This window comes from Heterodontus francisci, chromosome 5 (assembly GCF_036365525.1).
Source record: "Heterodontus francisci isolate sHetFra1 chromosome 5, sHetFra1.hap1, whole genome shotgun sequence".
NCBI lineage: Eukaryota > Metazoa > Chordata > Chondrichthyes > Heterodontiformes > Heterodontidae > Heterodontus > Heterodontus francisci.
The window spans coordinates 132,738,549-132,761,792 of record NC_090375.1 but is presented as its reverse complement, the minus strand read 5'-3'; the positions used below and the strand labels follow the sequence as shown (position 1 = coordinate 132,761,792).

Here is a 23,244-nt window from a genome sequence, read left to right as displayed (position 1 = left end):
TATGAAAGAATTGGATATTGTAGATTTGAATCAGATATTTGGGAGATGAAATTGGTCTCTGGCAAAAGCATGGAACAGACAATAATCAGCAACCCATTTTAACCGCACCTGTTTTGCACTTTGCTGAAGACCAATTTCAACCCCTTGAAATCATTAGCTAGCAGGCTTGCATATGAAACTCATTGGTAATTAATCAACTTAGATTCCAGGAACTTTTATTTTTGCCGAGGTTGTTGCCCTTTGGAACCGATTACCAGTGAATTTGGTAAATGGGGACATTCTACAGTCCTTTTTAAGATGGGGCTTGAGGAGGATGTTGGGAAGTGTTATGGTTGTGTCGTTCATTTCAGTTCACCTATCAAAATGTCATCAGTAACCATGGTCTGCTGGAGTTTTCTTTGATTGCTTTATTATTTCCTGGATGTGGCAGTTTAATTTCACCTTCAAAAGATACCATTCTTAGTGATGGGGAGGTTGCTGCACAAAACTCGCCATCCAGTGGTCATGGTGAGTATTGATCCTCTTTTCTCATCTGTCTCGTCATAGTCTGTATAATCTAACAGTCAAGAGTTCTGCCCTACCCATTTAATCTAAAGGGGTGGTATACATAAATATGCCCAAGAATCACAAACAAACAAGATAAGCAAGCTAATTAAACAAAACTTCAATATTTATATCTCACTTTGGACTGCTACCCTTGACAGATAATATTCTCTGGACCCAGCAGCATAGGAACCATACTATTCTGGAGAATATCTGACCACCATAGTATATATCCCAATAATTTTCAGTCCTGTTTCCAATTTGCCCATCTTTTGAAAGAGTTAATCAACAGTATCAATTGTGTTAACTGGAGGTAGATCCCACAAATCCAGCTTTCACTTACTGCCTTCTCTGAAATGTGTCTTCTGTTAGAATAATTATTAAGTTATCATCTTTTTCCACTATGGGCCCAAAATTTGATGTTTGCCAAATTGAATTCAACTCTAACAGCAAATGAAAAGCGGTTCAACTTTTTACAGCTTGTTCTGCTTCAACTCTGTTTTCTGTCGAACAGAAGATCCAATACATGAAAGCAATATTACTTCTTAATCCATGTTTGGTAAAGTATGTTACATGACAATTAGGGAACAGCTCTGAACTAGAACTGCTAAATATCAATGTCGAACAGGTAAATGCTTCAAACATGTAAATTTCTTGATTATCTGTAAAATACCAGTCTGTCTAAACTAATTCAGCACATACCAAAAAAAAACCTCTTATTGCTTGATTTGGTTGAAGAATACTTAGAACATAATTCACAGTGATACAGTAACATTCAGAAACTCATTGTTCTGATTGATTACAACCATCATTTCTATTGAGTTCTAAATACTTGTCAACTATTTTATAATGAGCCACTGTTGCAGTTGATTTGTCCAGTTTTCATGCCAAGCATGCATACTAATTGGAACATTCTCACTTTTAATAGTAACACAATTTTGACCTGGTAGTATTTTTTGTTATTCCTTTCTGCATAAAATGTTCATGTACATATATATGTTTCTACTTTTATCACACCAACCAAGTGTTCTGCACATATTTAATCCCAATAAATCAGGTGTTCAAAAAATGCATTCAGTTGTTGGTTCTAAGCAGAATTACCCTTAGTACTTTGCACCATTTGAGGCCATGTCTTCCCTGCAATTTCTATGAAATTCCAGCAAATTAATGTAAAAGCATAGCAGTATTGAAAAGGGAATGAATATTTATCTAGAGTTATGAAACCATTGTCCTTACAACAGCAAATGTTAAACAGTGTCTTGAAACTGAAGGCACAGGGCATCAACATTACTCACATCAACACTCATGTTGGGAATGAAACATAAACAGATTGTATTTTGAGTTTTACAAAGCTTAATTAAAGATAAAATCAAAAGCTTCATCACGAGTTGAGAGGTAAAGGTGAGACACTCAATTTTTGAAAGTCAATATTTGATTTTTATTGATTCACAACTCTTTATTGAAGAGCAATACTACAAGTCACAATGCAGTACAATACCACTGTGTACAAATGATTTTATAACAAGCATTCTCTTGCATTATACAATATAGCTACTTTAATATTTCAGAAATTTCCTAATTCTTCAATCACTTGACCTCTACCAATTTATAAATTCACTGTAGAAACTATAAATTTCACAATAAGTAAACCTTCATCTGCACAGAATCTAATCATTAGTAATTTTATATTCACAACCTTGACCCTTACCAAATGCGCAAACATTATATACATGCATGAAATTAATTACCAACATCTTTCTACTCTTCAAGATACATCTGAAAGCAAACAAACCAAGAACATAAATATATTGTAAAAGAAATACGGGGAATGAGAAGGATTAGAGGGAACATGAGGAAAAACCTATTTACCCAGAGGATGGTGGGTGTCTGGAATTCACTGCCAGGAATGGTGGTAGAGGCAGAAACACTCAATTCTTTTAAAAGGTACCTGGACATGCACCTGAAATGCTGTAATCTGCAAGGCTATGGACCAGGTGCTGGAAGGTGGGATTAGATTGAACGACTAGTTTTTTTTCAGCCAGCACAGGCATAATGGGCTGAATGTCCTCCTTCTGTGCTGTAAGTTTTCTATGGTTCTATGGAATATTTATTGAAATTTTGCCTAAAATTGCAGAGGGAAAAATATACTTGGAACATTTAAAAAAAAAACTCTTATGCCCCAGAAATTACAACATGGTTTACCAGAGGGTGAGTATTTAACATTGTTTTGAAATCCCTCTCTAGATTATTTAAGTGAAAGTATTATCATGTTGAACAATAAATGAGTTAATGTCTCTGACAAAATCACAGAGGGAGATGTCAGATGAACATGTTACGGAAGGTGGGAGTTGAAAGGGATGATTTCTCCTTTTTCACCTCTCAATTGATCGAAGACGGCGTTTAAAAAATGTTCACCCCCTGAGCGTTTTAATGGTCAATAAACAGACAAATGACAGGTTTTCTCATAAGTTTAAAGAAAGATAATTATACAAGATCCAAAAACATACACAACTTCACCTATTCTCTCACACATACACATGAAAAGGTAACATGCATTTAGGTCTGATGGCTTAAAAATGTCCTCTGCTTAACTTGTGTTTCTTCGGGATGAAGACTTTAAATGGTGCAGGCCTGTATTCTTTTCTCTTGTTCACTGAAGAAAGACTTGGGAGGTTTAGGAAGACTGATAGGCTGCTGCAGACTGTTTTCGTTATATTCCAGCCAAAGGTCATTGGCGACGTCCTGGTCTGATTTCTCAGGTAGGGAATTCAAGCCAAACTCCAATCGCTGCCTAGATGTAGTTCAAAGATGGTGTTCTTAGGCAGGGTTCTGTTTCTTCATTGGCAGAGGTGGATCTCTCTCTTCTCTGGAATGTAACTTTATTAAGCTCCTTATTGGAAATCTGGTTTCTGACAGAGAAATTCTGGTCACCTCTTTGTTCTCAAAACTGGTGCCTGGTTGTTGAGGCTGTTGTTTTCAAATCCTCTCTGGCCACAGGAGAAGTGCCAGAGGACTGGAGGACAGTGAATGTGGTACCATTATTCAAGAAGGGTAGTAGGGATAAACCAGGTAATTACAGGCCAGTGAGTCTAACTTCAGTGGGAGGGAAACTATTGGAAAAATTCTGAGGGACAGGATTAATCTCCACTTGGAGAGGCAGGGATTAATCAAGGATAGTCAGCATAGCTTTGTCAGGGGGAGATCATATCTAACCAATTTGATTGAGTTTTTCGAAGAGGTGACTAGGTGTGTAGATGAGGGTAAAGTAGTTGATGTAGTCTACACGGACTTCAGTAAGGCTTTTGATAAGGTCCTGCATGGGAGATTGGTCAAGAAGGTAAGAGCCCATGGGATCTAGGGCAATTTGGCAAATTGGATCCAAAATTGGCAGGAGCAGAGGGTGATGGTCGAAGGTTGTCTTTGCGAGTGGAAGCCTGTGACCAGTGGTGTACCGCTGGGACCCTTGCTGTTTGTAGTGCACATTAATGATTTAGACAAGAATATAGGAGATATGATCAGTAAGTTCGCAGATGACCCGAAAATTGGTGGTGTCATAAATAGTGAGGAGGAAAACCTTAGATTACAGGACGATATAGATGGGCTGGTAAGATGGGCAGAGCAGTGGCAAATGGAATTTAATCTTGAGAAGTGAGAGATAATACATTTTGGGAGGACTAACAAGTCAAGAGAATATACAATGGATGGTAGGACCATAGGAAGTACAGATGGTCAGAGGGACCTTGGGGTACCTGTCCATAGATCACTGAAGGCAGCAGCACAGGTAGATAAAGTGGTTAGAAAGGCATATGGGATACTTGCCTTTATTAGCCGAGGTATAGAATATAAAAGCAGGGAGTTTATGATGGAGCTGCACAGAATGCTAGTTCGGCCACAGCTGGAGTACTGTGTACAGTTCTGGTCACCACACTATAGGAAGGATGTGATTGCACTGGAGAGGGTGCAGAGGAGATTCACCAGGATGTTGCCCGGGCTGCAGCATTTCAGCTATGAGGAGAGACTGGATAGTCTAGGGTTGTTTTCCTTAGACCAGAGAAGGCTGAGGGGGGCCTGATTGAGGCATACAAAATTATGAGGGGGGTAGATAGGAAGAAACTTTTTCCCCTTAGCAGAGGGGTCAATAATCAGGGGGCATAGATTTAAAGTAAGGAGCAGGAGGTTTAGAGGGGATTTGAGGAAAAATGTTTTCACCCAGAGGATGGGGGGTTGGAATCTGGAACACACTGCCGAAGGGGTGGTAGAGGTAGGAACGCTCACAACATTTAAGAATTATTTAGATGACCACTTGAAATACCATAGCATACAAGGCTACGGGCCAAGTGCTGGAAAATGGGATTAGAATAGATAAGCTTGATGGCCGGCACAGACACAGTGGACTGAAGGGTCTGTTTCTGTGCTGTATGACTGCATGACAATGGGGTCTGGGGTGTCACTCATCTTCATTCCATCTTGATAAAGGAGATTTTTTCACACCCATTTTCTTAAGTTTGAATTTGGAGTCACCAGGTCTGCAATGCCATTGTTAACCCAATTCACTGGCGAGGGCGGCACAGTGGTTAGCACCGCAGCCTCACAGCTCCAGGGACCCGGGTTCGATTCGGGTACTGCCTGTGTGGAGTTTGCAAGTTCTCCCTGTGTCTGCGTGGGTTTTCTCCGGGTGCTCCGGTTTCCTCCCACAAGCCAAAAGACTTGCAGGTTGATAGGTAAATTGGCCATTATAAATTGTCACTAGTATAGGTAGGTGGTAGGGAAATATAGGGACAGGTGGGGATGTTTGGTAGGAATATGGGATTAGTGTAGGATTAGTATAAATGGGTGGTTGATGTTCAGCACAGACTCGGTGGGCCGAAGGGCCTGTTTCAGTGCTGTATCTCTAATCTAATCTAATCTAAAAATAGCCATTAACACAGAATGTGTCATTTTACATTTTAATGTCTTCTCCAAGACTTATCCAGATATGAAGATTAGCTCAAGGTTTTTGCAGTTTCCATGTGTTTTAGCAGTTTCCATGTGTTTTAGCATTGCAGAGTAAGGTCACATGACCTCTTGACTGTTTTGTAGGAAAAGTGTCTGTTTTGGGTTTGTTTCATAAGTTCATTTATATAATTTATAATTTCTCCTTGCATGAGGGTGACTATATTAAATATTTATATTACCAAACAGCAAAACCTCAGGGTTAGGTTTTTTCACTTCTCAAAAGTAAACTATTTTTCATATTTGTTCATGGGATATTGGTGCTGTTGGCAAGGCTAGCATTTATTACCCATCCTAATTGCCTTTGAGAAGGTGATGGTGAATCACTACTTTGAACCAGTGTGGCATAGGTACTCCTACTGTGCGATTAGGTGGGGAGTTCCAGGATTTTGACCCAGCAACCATGAAGGAACAGTGATATATTTCCAAGTCAGGATGGTGTGTGACTTGGAGTGGAACTTGCAGGTGGTGTTCCCATATGCCTACTGTCCTTGTCCTTCTAGGTAGGACAGGTCAAGGGTTTGGGAGACGCTGTCTAAGAAGCCTTGGCCAGTTGCGGCAATGCATCACGTAGACGATGCACAAGGCAATGGCAGTGTGCTGGTGGTGGAGGGAGTGAATGTTTAAGGTGGTGGATGGGGTGCCAATCAAGTGGGCTACTTTGTCCTGGATGGTATCAAGCTTCTTGAATGTTATGACCAAGGCGGGAGGAGTATACTGTTAATTCAGTCCCATTTTTCCACAGGTCACAACATACCAATTGTTATGAAAGTGACTGTTAAAAATATTTTTTTACAAGGAATCCATAGTTAAGCTAAATAAATGTGGATGATGTTTTTGTTGTTTTAAAAGGAAGTTATCAAGGGGACCGTGAAGGAACCGGATTGGCAACAGTGTTGTTATTTGTCAAATGGCTCAGGCTAAGATGAGCAGAAGCTCTGGCAACGGGCAGAAAAGTAAGAAGCACTCCTTTGCTTGCGCAGAACACCTGGGTGGGCAAAGAACAGCCAAGCTGATTTGGTTGTTACGCAGTGCATGTATTTTAACTTCTGGAGGAAGAGACTAGATTCTTGCTGCATGCTTTTTAAAAGTCACGTGCTACTGAAGTGTCAAAAAAGGACAGAAGAATGAGAGAATTCTAATAAAGAACAGAAGACTACAACCCAGCTCGTTTTCTCGCAATTCCCTAAAAGACTCTGAAGTACACTGAATTTGTCTTGTTTCCTGTATTTCAAGAAGGCTTACTAAATTACATTTCAATGCCACCTGAAGAGTGCTAATTCTGGAAGATTCTGTCTACATGTGCTCGGAGGTTGGGCTGTGTGCCAGTTTGGTGTCGTGTGTCTCATCTATTTTTCAGCGGTGGGCAAGTGATCTGCCCGGGTGTGTGTGTTTTTTTTTGCGAACCTGCTTCCACCTCGCCCGGGGATCCGTTCTGTATTTTATGGGTCCCCAGGCTTTAATTGGTCCGAGGTAGGACTTCCACACACTTGAGGGACGAAGTTCCACCTCATTGAGCTGTCAGCCAATCAGCGGGCTGGCAGCTCTTAGTCCCAGCAGTGCCACCAGGAGCGGTGGCCACTGCTGGGACTGCAGCCCAGCTGACCAGAGAAGACGACATGGAGCCGGGACTTAAGGTAAGTTTTGGTTGCCGCGCCGGAGGTAATCGGTTGGGGCCGCCAAGGCAAGGGTGGTCGGATGGGGGTGGGAGGGGAAGGGGACATGTTGGCTGTTGGGGGTGGTTGGGGTAGCGGGGGCGACCCTCCATCGTGCACCCTGTGCCTGATCATCAGGGCCCCTCCCCGGGACGATCAGCAGCCGCTTGGTATTTCCAAGCGGTTTCTCTGGGTCCTCGGCCACCCATTTGCCATGTTTAAAATCCGCGTGGAGGCGGCAAAGGCCCTTAAGTGGCTACTTAAGTCTACAGATTACAGCATGTGCTGTTTAACATGTATGTAGTCCTGTGCTGTAGCAGCACCATGTCAGAGTAATGATAGCACAGAAGGAGGCCATTCGCCCCATCAATTCTATGCCGGCTCTGAGAGCAATCCAGTCAGTCCCATCCTCTCCCCATAGTCCTGCAAGTTTATTTCCCTCTTGTGCCCATCCCGTTTCCTTTTAAAATCATTGATCATCTCTACTTCCACCACTTTCATAGGCAGTGAGTTCCTCATCATTACCACACACAGCATAAAAAATTCTTCTTCACATCCTCCCTCTATTACTTGCCCTAAACCTCAAGTCCATATCGCCTAGACCTTGTACTATCAGCTAATGCGAACAGCTTTTCTTTGTCTAACTTATCTAAACCTATTGTAATTTTATGCACCTCTATCAAATCTCCCCTCAATTTCCTTTGCTCCAAGGAGAACAACCCCAGCTTCTCCAACCTAACCTTGTAGCTAAAATCCCTCATCCCTGGAACCATTCTAGAAAATCTCCTCTGCATCCTCTCAAGGATCCTTACATCCTTCCTAAAGAAAGAGTGGCAACCAGAACTGGGCACAATACTCTAGTTGTGACCTAACCAGAGCTTTATAGAGGTTCAGCATAACTTCCCAGCTTTTGGAATCAATACTTCTATTTATGAAGCCCAAGATTTGCTAACTATTCTCTCAATATGTCCTGCCACCTTCAAAGATCAATGCAAAGGAACCCCTACATCCCTCCATGCATATACACACTTCAGAAAAATGGTCTTTTATGTTGTCTCTCCCTATCCCTTCTGCCACTTGTCTGCCCACTCTGCAAGCCTATTTGTATCATCCTCACTGTTTGCCACATCTCCAAGTTTGGTATCATTGACAAATGTTTAAATTTTATTCTGCATTGCAATATCCAAGTCATTTATAGAACAAAGAACAGTACAGCACAGGAACAGGCCATTCGGCCCTCCAAGCCTGCGCCGATCTTGATGCCTGTCAAAACTAAAACCTTCTGCACTTCCAGGGACCATATCCCTCTATTCCCATCCTATTCATGTATTTGTCAAGATGCCTCTTAAACGTCGCTATCGTAGCTGCTTCCACCATCTTCCCCAGCAGCAAGTCCCAGGCACTCCCCACCCTCTGTGTAAAGAACTTGCCTCGCACATCCCCTCTAAACTTTGCCCCTCGCACCTTAAACCTATGTCCCCTAGTAACTGACTCTTCCACCCTGGGAAAAAGCTTCTGACTATCCACTCTGTCCGTGCCACTCAACTTTGTAAACCTCTATCATGTTGCCCCTCCACCTCCGTCGTTCCAGTGAAAACAATCCGAGTTTATCCAACCTCTCCTCATAGCTAATGCCCTCCAGACCAGGCAACATCCTGGTAAACCTCTTCGGTACCCTCTCCAAAGCCTCCACGTCCTTCTGGTAGTGTGGCAACCAGAATTGCACGCAATATTCCAAGTGTGGCCTAACTAAGGTTCTGTACAGCTGCAGCATGACTTGCCAGTTTTTATACTCTATGCCCCGACCGATGAAGGCAAGCATGCCGTATGCCTTCTTGACTACCTTATCCACCTGCGTTGCCACTTTGTGACCTGTGGATCTGTACGCCCAGATCTCTCTGCTGGTCAATACTCCTAAGGGTTCTGCCATTTACTGTATACTTCCCACCTGTATTAGATCTTCTAAAATGCATTACCTCACATTTGTCCGGATTAAACACCATCTGCCATTTCTTCGCCCAAGTCTCCAACCGATCTATATCCTGCTGTATCCTCTGACAATCCTCATCACTATCCACAACTCCACCAACCTTTGTGTTGTCCGCTAACTTACTAATCAGACCAGCTACATTTTCCTCCAAATCATTTATATATAATACAAACAGCAAAGGTCCCAGCACTGATCCCTGCAGAACACCACTCGTCACAGCCCTCCATTCAGAAAAGCACCCTTCCACTGCTACCCTCTGTCTTCTATGACCGAGCCAGTTCTGTATCCATCTTGCCAGCTCCCCTCTGATCCTGTGTGACTTCACCTTTTGTACCAGTCTGCCATGAGGGACCTTGTCAAAGGCTTTACTGAAGTCCATATAGACAGCATCCACTGCCCTTCCTTCATCAATCATCTTTGTCACTTCCTCAAAAAGCTCAATCAAGTTAGTTAGTGAGACATGACTTCCCCTTCACAAAACCACGTTGACTCTCGCTAATAAGTTCATTTGTTTCCAAATGGGAGTAAATCCTGTCCCGAAGAATCCTCTCTAATAATTTCCCTACCACTGACGTAAGGCTCACTGGCCTATAATTTCCTGGATTATCCTTGCTACCCTTCTTAAACAAAGGAACAACTTTGGCTATTCTCCAGTCCTCTGGGACCTCACCTGTAGTCAATGAGGATACAAAGATTTCAGTCAAGGCCCCAGCAATTTCTTCCCTTGCCTCCCTCAGTATTCTGGAGTAGATCCCATCAGGCCCTGGGGACGTATCTACCTTAATGCTTTGCAAGACGCCCAACACCTCCTGCTTTTTGATAACGACATGACCCAGACTATCTACACTCCCTTCCCTAGACTCATCATCCACCAAGTCCTTCTCTTTGGTGAATACTGACGCAAAGTACTCATTTAGTACCTCTCCCATTTCCTCTGGCTCCACACATAGATTCCCTCCTCTGTCCTTGAGTGGGCCAACCCTTTCCCTGCTTACCATCTTGCTCTTTATATATGTATAAAAAGCCTTGGGATTCTCCTTAATCCCTTATGCCAATGACTTTTCATGGCCCCTTTTAGCCCTCCTGACTCCTTGCTTAAGCATGGGACAAATCCAACTTCATGAATAGCTTGGATCCCACCAACTTCGCAAAAAATCTTGAGAGGTAGTGGATACTGCTCATCATCCACTGCCTGGTTGGTTGTGACTTTGTAGTTCCCCCACAGCCTCACTTTGTCTGACTTGGGCACTTTTATAATTGGGGTTGCCCAATCACTGATTAGTTTTCACTAGCACACCATTTCTCTCTAGCATCCTTTGTTCCTCCTCAGCCTGGGTTTTGAGAGCATAAGGAACTTGCCTGGCCTTACAGTACACTAGTTTTGCATCAGACTTAATTTGGGGGTGTGCTTTCACACCATTATACCTTCATAGCTATCCTCAAAAGCTTCTTTTAGCTATTCAATAGCTGACCAAGCTTCTTGGCTATCTCAACTTGGGAAAGCATGCTTCCAGTCTAACTTCAGCTTACGAAGCTGGTCTTTGTCCAGTAGCGTTGGTTTGTTGACATATTTCACTACAACAATGGCTAACTTGAGGGTCTTGGCCTTATATTGGACATTGCACTCCATTTGTCCAGACATTTCTAAGTGTAAGTTTTCAACTGAACTGAACTCTCAGTGGTACGGAGTTTGCTGAATTTGCTCTCATATGTGTCTCTACTCATAATGAAGCATTCTGCAGCCATAACAATTCGTATGTTGTAGTGTTGATTTACCAACCCCTTTGTACAAAAGTCTGGCATGAGTGATTGCTAGTGGCATAAATGCTGTACAGCCCTAACTCCTCTCAGCTTAAGCACTCTAACTTCACTTCAAGCTTGTGAATTCCACCTTTGTTATGCCACTGCTTTCCATTACTACGAGAAAGAGTTCGATTTCCTGCTTTGGCCATCGCTTGGCAAGCACAGTTGCAATATGGCCTTTCTTTTTGCAATTGAAGCATTTGACATTTCTGTACTGACATGCTTGTGCGGTGTGGTTGTAATTACAGCAACAGGACACTAAACTTTTATCAACAGCACTCTTCTGATCAGGGTCCCGCTTTAGACTTGGCAGAAGCCTTTTGATAGTGGATAGAAGCTGTATTAGTCACTTGCATAGGATGAAATTCTTGAGCATTCTTTGATGCCTCTGCAACGGTAAAAGTAATCTTACACACTCGCTCAAACTTTAGATTTTTTGTATTTACTAACTTCGACTAGATTCTTTCATCCACCAATCCACACAAGAATCTGTCTCGTAATGCACAGTTTAAGAATGTACCAAAATTGCAATATAATGATAAATTCTTCAGTGCCACAATATGCTTACCAACTGTTCTGCTATTTCTCTGGTTTCAAATTTGTAGCTTTCCACTATCTCTCGTGGCTTAGAATTAAAATGTTCCTCCAGCTTGGTGATGATTATTTTGAATGGCCCATCTTTTAACTTGATAGCATGCCACACACTTACAGGCCAATTACCATCAACAAAATTGCTTTCTGGTGCTCAAGAATTACCTTATTCTGATTCTGGGCCTCTTCATTTTCACCTTTAAGTTCTAATACAGTATGAGCTCTGAAGACCATGTCCATTCTTTCAATATATGAACCGAATTATTCTCGAGCTCTATCATACATTCCTAGCCTTCCAATGTATCCCATGGGCACAGCTATTTTGTCCCATTTTCAAATGTAACAGTTGACCCAGTTAACATTTTACTGTGGCTGTTTGTAACAGTGCTACAGCAGCTAAGTCAGCCTAATCAGAACAAAATCAAGGCCAGTGTAGTTGGTAGTTGAATCAGATGGGCACGATAAGACTCTGCAGAATCCATGCAACTGAGTGCAGCCACACATTTTCAGAAACAATGAGGCTCAACACAATCTAATCCAAAATCTTCATCTTAGCAGGTAGGTCACTGGGAGCTACCCCATTTTGTTCATCACAGTCTCTACTGCTGTTTGCTGCAAAAAGTTTTGAAATTTAATCTAATTTCATCACCAACATCTGTTATATATTGGGACCAACTTGTCAGGAAAAGCAGTCGGCAAGATGGCCAGATCATATTTAATGATGTCATCACACATCGGGCATGCTTATAGCATAGAAACTGTGGTCGAGGCAGAAAACCTCCTAACATTGAGCAAGTATTTGGATATGCATTGAAGTGCTGCAACCTACAAGGCTAACTAGGGTAACAAGAGCCAATTCCCATAAAATTAAAATTTTTATATTGCTTACGAGATCAACTGATGCACTGAATCAGAAAGTATAGCAGACCGGAACTTGTAACAGATGCATTATAAAGGCTCATTTGTTTGCCTGATTTTCTTGCTGTTTAAAAAAAAATCATGAAATCATGCCAGTTCAACTTCAGGTTGGGTAGAATGAAGCATGCTCACAGTCAGCTGTGTATTTTTATTTTATCTTGACTTTTTTCCATTTTTTCCTATACATGGTTGTATTGCAAGCACAAGCTACCACTTTTTAAACAAACTCAAAAAGTCATATAATAATGAACTTTAATAGTATGATAAACTACAGCAATCACCTATTTTGCATCAGAAATAAGAGTCCTATCTTCAAGGATAATCTAGAATCTAGATTTGAATAATTAAAAAGTAATAAGACTATTTTCCTTATAACTGAAATACCATAAATGCAGACAATTTTCCATGGTTTTACTAAGACAAAAACAGTGCTTTTTGCTTCACTAAATCGATGCTTTGTAAGTTTAAAAAAAATTGAACAGGGCACCAACAAAGTGTGGGATCAACTGCATTCAAGCTGTTAAGTTAAATGGTTAATGATACCTGTACATTCATTATGTCCTCCTCCTAACACCCATTAGAAAGGAATAGCTCCTGGGTGGATATTAATCCACAATTAGACACTAATATAGTCCTCAATTATCTACTGCTATGTAGAAACAAAGTCTGTTATGCAATGGAAGTCCAAACTGGTTCCAGCAATTAGTTACCTCTGTGCAAGAAATCAGATTGGTCTTGTCATCCTTTAACTATACAGCCATATTTGTATTATATTCCTTTCGACATAAAGCTTCATTTTGCTCTGAACTATTTCAAATCAATTAAGTTGGACATTCTCCTGCATGCATTTTGCCCTTTTGCTTTTCCTTCCCTCTTCAGGGCCCATGTCAAAGTATTAAATTTGTTACTGTTAAACTGAGCAGAGTCTAGCAATTCCCAAGATTTTTAAAACCTGACTATTACTCAAATAATTCTGAAATTTCATTGAAATTACAAATTAGCTCAATCATAATTACAAATTATAGGTTAGTTACATTTCAGTATCTTGCATGATCAATGTACATTGAGCTTTTTAAAATTCATGCCAGACAAGATCAGCATTTTCCGTTCTCCACCACCCTCAAAAGAATAATTTCAATGACTGCATAATCTACTGAAAGGTCTTTCTGCCAGACTACTTTAGCTCCACCAGTAACAAGGGCTTTCACATTCCATGCAAGTCACCATGCTAAGCTTCAATTTAATTTTTAATTGTGGTACTAGATAATTACATAACCTCTCCAACTAGTTTTGAAAACAATTTCAAATACCAAACTCAGTTTATAAAAGCTCACTAAAAAAAACTAAAATCTGAAACCGCTTAAAGAATAAAAAGCAATGTTTCCTATTACGGAATCTACATTCAAAAAGAAATGTTTAACATTAAACTGTTACTGGATCAGGAAACACCTTGCTTGATCATTGGCTTCCCATATATCAATAGCATTGTATGAGAACATTGAATTGTAAAAAAATGCACATTTAGAGTAAGTGATTATAATGCATTTTAGGAATTTAGCTCAAGTGAAGTAATTACCTTTACTTTTAGACTTTTGCTGCATAATCTTCCATTAACTAAAGTATTGATGAAATAGTCTGTACATTTTTTGTAATTGCCATCTCTTTTCAGGCTCAGTGAAGTTGGTGAGCCTGTGAGTTGATGAGATGTTTTACTTTGATAAATCCCATTATTTAAATACAAATATACACAGTCACTTCAAAACCTGTTAACAGAAAACCATTTCCAATTATTTCAGAATGACTTCCAAGTTACAGACTTTGGTCCATGCAACATTAAGCACCCTTTACTGAACTGTGCTTCTAAAAAAAAAAAAATTCCAACCCAGATTTGGTTGTTTTATTTTTCATTTTATGGTGCATCGCAGAAGTCACAAATATCTTTTATTTTCTTTTTGCAGTATCAAAAGCTTTTACTCCCTTGTATGATCTGCACCCAGACCAAAAAAAAAACACCATCAATACTTTTGGAAAGAAAAACGTATGGTAAAATATTGGGTTGATCTATGCACAAAATGATACGTAGCAATTTTAGAGGTACTTTCATCCTCCTGGTGCTATCAGCAATGCCTATGATTAATTATAGTTTAAGTAAGATTAATTATGATTGAGCTCCTATAAAAGCTAGGAAGCATAAAATATGTAACTTATTCATTCTTTTCTGTCCCAGAAACAAAGTTTCTCTGCATTCTGTCGGTCACCTCAAATAAGTTACCTATATGTTGCATTTAGCTAGAAACAAAAAAAAGCATTAATGCATACAATATGCAGAGGTTGGGGACTGAAAAAATTGAAGATTATTAACAATGTCTTGCCTAGACCATTGATACCAAGTTCTAGTTTACTGTCAAGTTCTCCAGCAGTTGCAACCACAATGCATTTATATTGCATTATTTATACCTTGCATAAGTGGGTCAATGTTAGTACATGGATATCAGGAAGGAACAGTGATTTTCCCCATTATCCTGGAGAAAAAGCAGTAGGGTAATATTAATTGCACATATATTGGTTGAATTATGTCTCTTCAGTACTTTAAAGCATTTCTGCAGGAGAAAAGAATATGTATCAATATGTAGAAAACCTTATCTGGTATTGTATTTGTTGGATTGCCAAATATGTCCATTTGCCAAGTAGGTTTGAAGACATTAACCATTTGAACATATGGTGGGCTAATAATTGTAAGGCAGTCATTTAAGTGTCAGCTTTGGCTCAGTGGTGGCACTTGAGCCAGAGTCAGAAGGTAGTTGATTCAAGGCTCCCTCCAGAAATTTAAGTACATAATTTAGCCTGATACTTCAGTGCAACACTGAACGTGTTCTACATGGTTGGAGGTGGCATCTCTTGGATGAGACGTTAAACAGAGACCCAGTCTTCCCTCTAGCATAGATGGACAGTGCCATGGAACCTACTTAGAGCAGGGGAGTTCTAACCAGTTTACTGGCCAATATTTAGCCCTCAAACAAAATTATTGAATTAAAAAAACATTAGTCATTATCTCATTTCTGTTTGTGAGACTGTGCTGTGTGCAAATTGGAATTATCTTTTCACAAATTACAACAAATAACTACACTTCAAAAGTGCACCATTGTCTATGAAATGCTTTGGGACATTTCAAGGTCATGCAATGTTATATAAATACAAAGTTCTTACTAACAATTAGTATTTATTCACTCGCACTTTTGGTATCTCAGCTATAGCCCAATTGTCTGAAAGGCTGCTTTGTTGCTATAGTCTGTAAATGCAACATGTCCTGTTCAGCCCTCCACAATGTTATGGTGGTATCATGGCAGAGTTTTGAAAAGTACAAGTAAAATGTATTTGCTTACTGCAACAATTCTTTTTGTTACAGTAATACAGGCCTTTTTATTGCATTTCATTTTCAGGCAGTTAACTAGTTATTATACTTATTAATTAGAATATCTAGGAAAAGACAAAATAAAAACAAAGTGGGTATACAAAATCTTAGAGATTTTCAGGCAACTGATGTGAAACTTTGGGTATCCAATTTCTTCCTGGTGGATTGTGGGAACAGCGCAGCGTCTCTGCTATTGATAATATTCCCAGTGGCGGAAAAGCAAGCAAGCTCATGCTGGACAGAATATCCTCCCTCCAACACCCTTCCTGTAATATTCAGATATTTTGACAGGATGCACCTACAGGATTACAAGTATGAGTCAGAACATTGACCAAGTCAGCAATATTCTGACTCAGTCCAGCTATGTTCCTGTTCAGTTCTGCAAAGCCGGACTGAACAGACCTCTCCAACTGCTCCATTCCAAACTGCACAATGCACTTGAGCTCTTGCATTCCAGTTTGTGTTGCAGACAATCCAGACTGGGCAGAACCTTTTCCAGATTCTGTCGCAATGGCAGATGGCAGCAGATCCAGACTATTTTGTATTGTAACCCGAGTGGCCTCTAGACTAGACTGGATAGTTCCTTTTAAATCCACTAAATCATCATGAATTGTGTCAAATCCCTCTTTCTGCACATGCAAAAACCTGGTTCTGAGGGGATGATTCACTTCCGTGAAAGCATCATGAGGCAATGGGCTTCTTGGAGGACTTTGCATACTTCCTTGCTGATCTGTAGGCTCTACGGCTGACAGTTCTATCAGGTGGGGTGCAGAGGCCTTGCATTCTTCTTGAAGGTCTTCTGACTCAAAAGACTTTCCTGGCTCCACCTGCTGATCTGTAGGCTGTATGGCAGATAGTTCTGTCAGCTGGGGTGCAGAGGCCTTGCATTCTTCTTGAAGGTCTTCTGACTCAAAAGACTTTCCTGGCTCCACCTGCTGATCTGTAGGCTCTATGGCAGATAGTTCTGTCAGCTGGGGTGCAGAGGCCTTGCATTCTTCTTGAAGGTCTTCTGACTCAAAAGACTTTCCTGGCTCCACCTGCTGATCTGTAGGCTCTATGGCAGATAGTTCTGTCAGCTGGGGTGCAGAGGCCTTGCATTCTTCTTGAAGGTCTTCTGACTCAAAAGACTTTCCTGGCTCCACCTGCTTTGTTGATCCTTCTAGAGACCCAAGCGTTCTGGTTACTCCTGAATTCCCTAAAGGGAAATTGGAAGAATATGGTATAATCAGTCCTGTTGGAGAAAGAAAGCTGCATTAACAAACAGCAGCTTGAAGCATGGAAAACAATTTTGTGTTTACCTCAAGCCATATTGAGATTATCTTGGCTTTAAAAGTTTTTTGCCCAAGCCATATAACATTGTTGATATCAAACTAGTTTTCCATTGCATTACTGTTAAATTATAGAATATGAAATTATGTAACCAATATAATTTAATACATACATAATTTATGCATTTACTATTAGATAAAGCATAAAGAGATAGTTAACTTTATGGAAAGCTTTACAACTCAGAGACCATGGAAATGTACAAAGCTTCCTAGGAGTACATTTCATATCTTTCCACTTGCTATTTATTTTGCTCCTGATCGGTTTACAATATGACTTTTTTCCAAAAAAACCTTTTGGTCGATAGATCTCCAATCACGTTCTGTACATTTTACCAGACTATGGTCTCTCATGCTTACACAGAGGAAGCAGAGCCAGAATGTCGCTCACACTGCGGTATTGGCTTGTGTACAAGAATGGAAAAACATATATGAGCACATGAAGACTGTTATATTCATCGGAAGATAAGGGGTCTTAAGGTCTACCAGCAATGTTTGGGAGGTCAACAGAAGCCTGTGTCAGTGACTGGCCCACAAAGAGAAATAGACACTCCCACTTCGGCTGGCCTCAGATTAAAGGCTCAATGCAGGAAACCATTGACAGGTTGAGATAGAGGATCTGGATCGGCGCAGGCTTGGAGGGCCGAAGGGCCTGTTCCTGTGCTGTAATTTTCTTTGTTCTTTGTTACATTCTTAGGTGACGAAGTTATGAGAGGCATGGACAGAGTGAATAGTCAGAAGCTTTTTCCCAGGGTGGAAGAGTCAGTTACTAGGGGACATAGGTTTAAGGTGCGAGGGGCAAAGTTTAGAGGGGATGTGCGAGGCAAGTTCTTTACACAGAGGGTGGTGAGTGCCTGGAACTTGCTGCCAGGGGAGGTGGTGGAAGCAGATACGATAGCAACGTTTAAGAGACATCTTGACAAATATATGAATAGGATGGGAATAGAGGGATATGGACCCCGGAAGTGCAGAAGGTTTTAGTTTCGGCAGGCATCAAGATCGGCGTAGGCTTGGTGGGCGAATGGCCTGTTCCTGTGCTGTACTGTTCTTTGTATGGGCAAATTTATGAAAGCAGGAGAAACAGGGACTATTTATAGGAATGACTAGCACCGTTGAACCCAGAATACCTAAAAGGTAGGCCTGAAATTTGTAACATTCTCCTTTGATACCACAAAAGGGAATGTAGTAGCAGGGACATCTGCATGAATGGTTTCAATTTGAGGAGATAACAATTTTCATGAGTTCTTCACACTCGATATTAGAAGATGGAATAGGGTTTGAGGAGATAGTTCAAAGAGAAAACAGAAGCCCTGGGATGTCCTTAATCTCCAGCATATTTCTAGATAAGAAGGATTTGGCTGCAGACAGCTGGACATAACAATCTTCGACATGGTACAGGTAAATTTGGCAATAACAAGACAAGTTGTACAATTGAGTTAGCAATCAGAGTTTATTCTGAAACTCAATTATATAAAAACTTAGTTCCATGACAAATTTTTTTAAAATTTCAACATCAGAACTCATTAGATTAGCTTGAAGAGGTTTATTTCCAGTTTCATTAACTATCTTCCTGCTGAAGGCATTGATTCATTACTGAATTATGATTTTACAAATGCATCATTTAATGTATCTCACCCAGTTGGGTATTATTTATATTGGCATCAATGAGCCATTTGTTTCTGGAAGACCTGACAGCTGAGCACAATTCAGTCTTCACCCAGAAGTTCACATTTACATTTCCAGAAGGAATGCTGGATTACAAGCAGGAACCCTGGCATATTTTCTGTTCTCTTACCTGGGCATATTAAGGTGAATTATAGCACCCTACCTTGATTCCAGCCAGAGGTCAGCTAGCTCAGCTACTCACTGAATAAACTCTTGGCCACAATTCAGCTCTATATGCCCAATTCTCTTTGGATCCTGTATAAACACTGGTTTTGAAGCCACTACACTGGTCTGAGCATCCTCTGGTAATTGTTGCAACCTAAATCCTTTTCTCCTAGTGCCATCTACAGACAAAGTGGAGAATTTGATGGAAAGCATCTCTGCAATGCAGCAAAGATATCCAAGACCACCAGCTTCAATAAGCTTAGTGAAACCTTGTGCCTCCCCCACCCCCCCAAAAAAAAAAAAGAAATTCTCATGCAAGAGTAATATGGTTGTCAGTTGACAGTTCTTCAGTAGCGCTATTTTCTGCCATGCCTTCATAAAGCTGAAGGTGATCTTATTTCACTTTCTTAGATATGTCAAAGTTTGCCAAATTAAATAGCACTCCGAGTCTTCCTACAGAATTGCCTATATTTAAATTAACCCATTCCAGCTATTCTTCCTCCTTAAACCTTACCACATTCCGCTTTCCATTTGTATGCTCAATTTATTTTAAAAAGCAAAGACAGCTGTATGATTACACAAACTCATTTCTGAAGATGAATCTTTGTCTAACATTTGCTTCCAAGCTATATCTTTTACTTGCTGTGTTATTTTTCTTTTCCTTTCTATATGGAGTTCTTTCCATAATGGTAAATGTCCCCTTTTTTGAGGCCATAATAAACTAGTATTTTGGTTTCATATAAAAAGCCCGAAAGCCTCCTTTCTCTTCCTGGTAGTGCTCACTCTGTCAACAGCAATCAAGATAGTTTTCACTTTTCAAGCATTCTTCATTTACTGAAAAGGATGAGTTCATTTCCTCAGCCTGACCAGGTTCTTTATTAGTTGCTAGTTTTTCCACTTGTTCACTATTTAACTGTCCTGACATTTCTTTTTACCATTTCCACATGTCTATTCAAGAGATTATCTGCAAACTGCAAATCACTCACTCCTATGTAATTAAGCAAAATATCTGCTAACTTTTCTTCTGTTGTCACATCAGTAGTTAGAACCATCACAAACTGGACATGTATCTTAGTTATTCAACTTGGTCTCGAGAAATTTTATGCCATTGTTTACTCAGTCACTTGTAATCATTGCTTCATCAGCATCTACTATCCCATTTTGCCTGCTCTAGCTGTACTTGTATCTTCCAAACTCTTAACTTTCCTGGATGCATCATCACACTGGCACTGTAATTTTAACAACCTCACCCTTTCTGCTCACATGGTCTTCTAAAATCGGAGTGCTATTCATTGTTTGAATTATTGCATTCTTTATTGCAGAATTAAACTTGCATATTCTTATTTTTGCAGAAGAAAAAATCATATAGCTTTCATTTGGTCAGTTATGGGATCACCATACTTACCTACATTTATCGAGCTCTCACAATGGTAATAACCAGAAGGCTGTTTTTTCTTGCGCATTGAGCAGAGATCAATACGTGTAAACACTTCTGTGCCAAAGACAGCACTTACATATTCCTTGTAGAGTTCTGGGCAGATTTTTCGAAATCCCTGAAATAGTAAACAGCAAGAAAGCCTTAGCTCCATGATAGATCTATTGCTCAGAATTGGTGCAACAGTACTGGAGTACCAGAAATAGTCTAACATGAACAAAAAAACCCAGATAATTCATTAAAGCAATCTAAATTTAGTTTGACCACATTGATAAGTTACATTGCTTCCTGAATGCTGGTCATCCCGCATTGATTTGTAAATCTTGGATCATGCCATCAACATTAAGTACGCTCTACACTTATTACAGTTTAAAACATTCCAGAGAACATCGTGTTACCTCAACCAAGTGTCTGTTCCATGTAAGTCCAGATAGCAATTTTTTTTTTTTTTTTTTTTTTAAGTACATATCAGAGCCAGAATACATAGCTTAAATGATTTACATAGTTCACTAATGAAAGATTTTGATGAAATTATTTTAAAACAAAAAGCTGGAATGGTAAGGGTATCTTCCAAATACTGATAAAAAGATCTCCTACTCCCGGAGCATAATTTAAGGAGACAGAGAAGCAAGACAGAGGGAATATCTTGCATTTGGAGCAGTAACATGGGAGATCTACTAGCTTTCTAAAAAATGCATCCTACACATACATTCATCATTCCAGATTATTCTACAAGTAAATCAGTGGCTCCTACGTACATTGCTGAAAGTATAGTTATCCATTGTAAAAACATACCGCTCATGAATACCATTTTAATTACTTACATGATAACATCTCACAATGTGCTTGTTAAAATAATTAAAAGAAAATGTTTGTATTTTTGACTGTACTACTTTATAAATGCACACAGTTGTGTGTGAATGAAAGCAGGTTGACATAGGGCAGAAACTCCAATCATAAACTGTGCTTCTCTTTCCTGAAACTACTTGTTTGAATATCTCCAAATCAACCTTTAATCCCTGCTATAGTCCATGCAAAGTGACAAGTGTCACCATGACTGTGGCCAGAGGACATTATCCCTCTTCATCCACTCTACAGTCTTTGAGATGATCAGCATATCATCCTGATCCAACACCTCTCCATGTCCAGCTGAGTGGGAATGCCCTTACTTGATATCATTCCTACATCTGACTGTAGCCAGTGTATCTCCAACAGCAGCTTCTTTTCTGGTCCCGGCATTATTCTATATGAAAATCGACCAAGGATCTATTCTTGGACCGTTTCTCTACCACAACAAATAGCTGCCCCTTAGCAACTGGATCCTCAGATTCTGAGACTATATCTTGTCCATCACAAAGCCCGCCTACTTCCAGTTCTAACATTGCCAGTCTCCGTCCTGACTTAGCCTGCAGAAAACCAGATCCATGTCAGAAAAGGGTGTTGGAGGCAGTTTCAACTGTAACTTTCAAAAACAAATTTGAAATATATTTGAAAGTGAAAAATCTGCAGAGGTATGGGGAAAGAGCAGGGAAGTGGGACTAAGTGGATAGCTTTTCAAAAAGCTAGCACAGACATGGTGGGGAAATAGTGACCTTCTGTGCTGCAAGATTCTATGAACGTCACCTTCAGTCTTCAACTATTCCAATAGTCTACTGGCAGGCACTTCATCCCCTCTAAACTTCAGAAACTCCACTGCCATACTTTATCAGCAAAACGTCTTGCTCACCCATCATCCCACCTTCTCTGAACTACATTAGCCCCTGGTCTCCCAAATGTCTGAAATTTTAAAAATCCCTCATGGATTCAACTTTCTAATTTTCTGTAGCTTCCTCCAGCCCTACAACCTTGCTCCCTCCAAAATTCTTGTGTTCCTCTCTGTCTTCGTATTCCTCTCCCTTTGCACCACTGTTAGCAACCATGACCTCAGCCACCTAGGCCCCATACTCTGATATTCCTTCCCTAAACCCCTCCACCTCACAACTCCCTCCTGAACACCTAATGCTTTGAACAAGCTGTTGGTCACCCTTCCTAATTGTTCCTTTCTTAGCTTGCCATTTTTTAAAATTAATCCCCTGTGCAGTGACAAAACAATTTTTCTACATTAGAACTGTTGTATAAATACAAGTTATTGTTGAATAAATATAAAATTTAATGTAAAGAAGGTAGATGTGAAAAGTCAGGTTATATATATTATGTAAATTTACAGATTTCATATTAATCTAAAGTTTTGGAAGGAAATCTCAAGGAAGGTTCTTGGCACAAAGGCACTTTCAGAATAGAACAGCACATCAGTCACACTATTGTGAAACAAAAAATTCTGTTGTTTCTACAGAGGTCTCAGTGCATAAAGAATTATGAGAGCACACCCATATCTCCACCTCAACATAAAGTATATTTTCCATTAGTGTATATTTTGATAAATTTTTGTCATTTTAATCTCTATTTTTCTGGCCTGTGGTTAAAAGACAGGTGCATTGCTTGCTCCCAACTGCCTTTGAAATGCTTATATCTTGCCATCAGGATAAACAACAGGCTTTTTAAACAACACTCGCTGCAGATTTTAACTTTCTTCCACTGAGAGATACCAACCTCAGAATCTTGTCATTTAACATTGTTCAGATGATGTATAGAGGGGAGTGCAATTTCTACTTGCATCAATTGAGTGCATTAATATGCAATGCCAAGCCATATCTTTCAGAACTAGTTTTATATTTGTTTTGCACGTTAAACATTGGTACTTCTAACATTTT

The 23,244-nt window shown here is 40.1% G+C and overlaps 1 protein-coding gene across 13 annotated transcripts in view; it reads right to left on the bottom strand.

The window, feature by feature from the left end:
- Positions 1–12,730: 12,730 nt before the first annotated feature.
- Positions 12,731–23,244, bottom strand: part of LOC137370057 (uncharacterized) — a 98,886-nt gene continuing 88,372 nt past the window's right edge. For 12 of the 13 annotated variants that reach the window (XM_068032122.1, XM_068032113.1, XM_068032115.1 and 9 more), the window contains 2 exons: positions 20,465–20,612; positions 12,731–17,135 (listed from right to left, as the gene is read on the bottom strand). In XM_068032122.1, the coding sequence (XP_067888223.1) occupies positions 16,180–17,135; positions 20,465–20,612 (1,104 nt within the window). In that variant the 3' untranslated portion in view covers positions 12,731–16,179. The remainder of the gene's footprint in view (positions 17,136–20,464; positions 20,613–23,244) is intronic. The other variant, XM_068032119.1, reaches the window with a different exon arrangement.